This window comes from Phalaenopsis equestris, unplaced genomic scaffold, assembly GCF_001263595.1.
Source record: "Phalaenopsis equestris unplaced genomic scaffold, ASM126359v1 Scaffold001093, whole genome shotgun sequence".
NCBI classification, from domain to species: Eukaryota; Viridiplantae; Streptophyta; class Magnoliopsida; order Asparagales; family Orchidaceae; genus Phalaenopsis; species Phalaenopsis equestris.
The window spans coordinates 195,203-198,312 of record NW_018165532.1 but is presented as its reverse complement, the minus strand read 5'-3'; the positions used below and the strand labels follow the sequence as shown (position 1 = coordinate 198,312).

The 3,110-nt window shown below is 49.7% G+C and overlaps 1 protein-coding gene across 1 annotated transcript in view; it reads left to right on the top strand.

Annotated features, from left to right (window-relative positions):
• The first annotated feature begins 769 nt into the window (after window positions 1-769).
• Window positions 770-3,110, top strand: part of LOC110033126 (zeaxanthin 7,8(7',8')-cleavage dioxygenase, chromoplastic) — a 3,985-nt gene continuing 1,644 nt past the window's right edge. Inside the window, exon 1 of the mRNA XM_020737004.1 lies at window positions 770-3,053. Coding sequence (XP_020592663.1) covers window positions 1,180-2,985 — 1,806 coding nt within the window. The 5' untranslated portion in view covers window positions 770-1,179 and the 3' untranslated portion in view covers window positions 2,986-3,053. The remainder of the gene's footprint in view (window positions 3,054-3,110) is intronic.

The window sequence follows — 3,110 nt, the reverse complement described above, 5'->3', positions numbered from 1 at the left end:
CCGCAAAGGCCCATAGAAATATTTTTTTTTTGTTGTGAATGGTTTCAGTAACCTTGGCCATAAGGACTCTTTGTGGTGACACCTGGTAAGGCCAAACTCGAGGTGCCAACCATCTATCCAACCTTCTACCAACTCACTTATCTTCAAATTAAACTAGTCCTCTGAATATACATTTTTTATTCTTCTCAGTTCTAATCTTAATTTTAGCTCGATAAATTGAAGCCATTTTCTCGACGAGACCAAGCAAAAATCTATCTCTGTTGGTGCTACCAATTTTTTTTTTTTCTCACTATATAAGTGAGATAGTGAGTTGTATTTCTTATAAAAATATGATTATTGGTGAGCTCCAATATTTTGGAAACAAAACTTGAAAGGGACAACTCTCTCTTTTTGCTTGTTAGGATAAAACTATTTTTCATAACTTTCAAATAAGTTTAAATTGAACTTGCTAATCTAAATTTTTAGGTTAGGATTGACAATTGTAGGATAGAAATTTTCCTTGGAATTCATCACGTTTTCTGTGGGAACGACAATCAAACTCTAATGCAAGTATTGTTGATATGTCAAATATACTTGCGTGAGTCAAGTGCTTTGCAACACTTATGTGTGTCGGATTTGTCTTGTATGGGCAGGTTGATTTTTAGAAAAAACGGCCGTATTCCATGAGTCTGACAAATGTTTTGCTTGTGATCGTTGGGAGCCAGCCGTGAGATTCATCTGATACACTGATTATTGAGATCAAAGTTAAATAAAACAGGCGATGTCTTGTCCATTCAATTTAAAAATCACATTTTCATTTTTTTTGTGTGTGTAAAGCTGGGAAAAATGATTGGCCATGTATGCTCACAAGTGGGGGCCACTGCAATCCGTTCAGATCTCAGCACAATTTTCTCCTTACCCGCTACTGCTCCTTTTTTAAAATATCGAGTTGTCTATCTCTTTTTTGGGGCGAATTTTGAGGGTAATATCAAGTTGTCCGAGTAGGCCCCAATTCCCTCGAGTTGTCTATCTCTTTGTTGGGGCGAATTTTGAGGGTAATATCAAGTTGTCCGAGCAGGCCCCAATTCCCAAAAATCTCGCCCATCAATTTAAGCGAAACAATGAGAAGTGGCCTGTAGTAAAATTAAGACTGCCATTGCCCTATCCTCTCTACATTCATATTCAAATCTTAGCCCTGCAATGGATGCCTTCTTCTCAACCTCCTTAATGTGCTCCACCTCCACTACTCATGTCCGACACTCTAGGAGCCGGAATATGATCCGCCCGATAAATCCATTTGCTCCAACAGTCATTTCCGCCGTCAAGAAACAAGAGAAGCCACAAAGTGGGACTAGGACGAGCACCAAACGCCGTTCTGATGGTAATTCTGGATCATCGTCTCCGCTGCAGCAGCCTCTTCGCGCCCGAGAGCCATCATCCGCAGCCGCTGCCTTTTGCATCGCATTGGACAACCTCATCAACAACTTCATCGACCTCCCACACCTCCGCCCTTCAGTCGACCCCCGCCACGTCCTTTCCGACAACTGGGCACCTGTCAACGAGCTGCCACCGACATCTTGTCCTGTTATTCGAGGCGCCATCCCCGCGTGCCTACGCGGCGGTGCCTACATTCGCAATGGGCCCAACCCACAGTACCTACCGCGCGGGCCTCACCACCTCTTCGACGGCGACGGCATGCTCAACGCCCTCCTTCTCCCTCAAGGAGGGGACGGCACTGCTCCCGGCACCCTCTGCTCCCGCTATGTCCGCACTTACAAGTTCCTCCTCGAGCGCGACGCCGGGGGACCCGTCCTCCCAAACGTCTTTTCAGGCATCAACGGTGCAGCAGGTATCGCCCGTGGAGTCGTCGCAGCCGCGAGGATTCTGACCGGGCAGATCAATCCGGCGGAGGGGTTTGGCCTCGCCAACACAAGCCTGGCCTTCTTTGGCGGCCGGCTCTACGCTTTGGGCGAGTCTGACCTCCCTTACGCCGTCCGAATGTCGCCCCAGGATGGCGATATCACTACCCTTGGCCGATGCGATTTCGAGGGAAGGCTTTCCATGGGTATGACCGCACACCCTAAGAAAGATCCGGCTACGGGGGAGCTCTTCGCCTTCCGGTACGGGCCGGTGCCGCCCTTCCTGACTTACTTTCACTTCGATGCCGAGGGAAATTACAAGACAGGCGAGGACGTGCCAATCTTCTCGCTGACGCAGCCGTCCATGGTGCACGATTTCGCCATCACAGAACGTTTTGCCATATTCCCCGACATCCAGATCGTGATGAAGCCGATGGATATGATTGCCCCCGGCGGAGGATCACCAGTTGGGTCGGACCGGGGGAAGGTGCCACGGCTTGGGGTTCTGCCCAAGTACGCCCAATCGGATGCTGGTATGAGGTGGTTCGAGGTGCCCGGGTTCAACATTATGCACACCATCAACGCGTGGGAGGAGGACGACGACGTCATAGTACTCGTGGCGCCTAACTTGCTGTCGGTAGAACACGCACTGGATAGGATGGAGCTGGTCCACAGCACAGTGGAGATGGTGCGCATCGACATGGGGAACGGGGTTGTGTCAAGGACTCCCCTCTCCGCCGAGAACCTAGAATTTGGCGTCATCCACCCGGGCTACATCGGGCGGAAGAACCGATTTGCTTACCTCGGGGTGGGGGATCCCATGCCCAAGATATCCGGGGTGAGGAAGCTGGACTTCTCCCTGCGCGGTAAGGGTGACTGCGTTGTTGCCGCTCGGGACTTCGGTCCCGACTGCTTCGGTGGGGAGCCATTCTTTGTGCCGGCTGGGGAACGCGATGAGGAAGATGATGGGTACGTCATTTCGTATTTGCACGATGAAAGGAACAAAATTTCCAAATTTATCCTGATGGACGCCCGCTCGCCGCAACTCGACGTGGTGGCGGAAGTGATGCTCCCAAGCCGGGTGCCCTATGGCTTCCACGGTCTCTTTCTCACGCAGGCCGAGATAGGAGCTCAGCGACCGTACTAGTCAGCTACAAAACAAACAGCCCTGCCTGACCTCCCTTTACTTTTTGGCCGTTGCAATGATACAAGAAGGTTACCTTTGATAGTATTATTTTTTACGTTCACTTTATATGTATATATATATATATT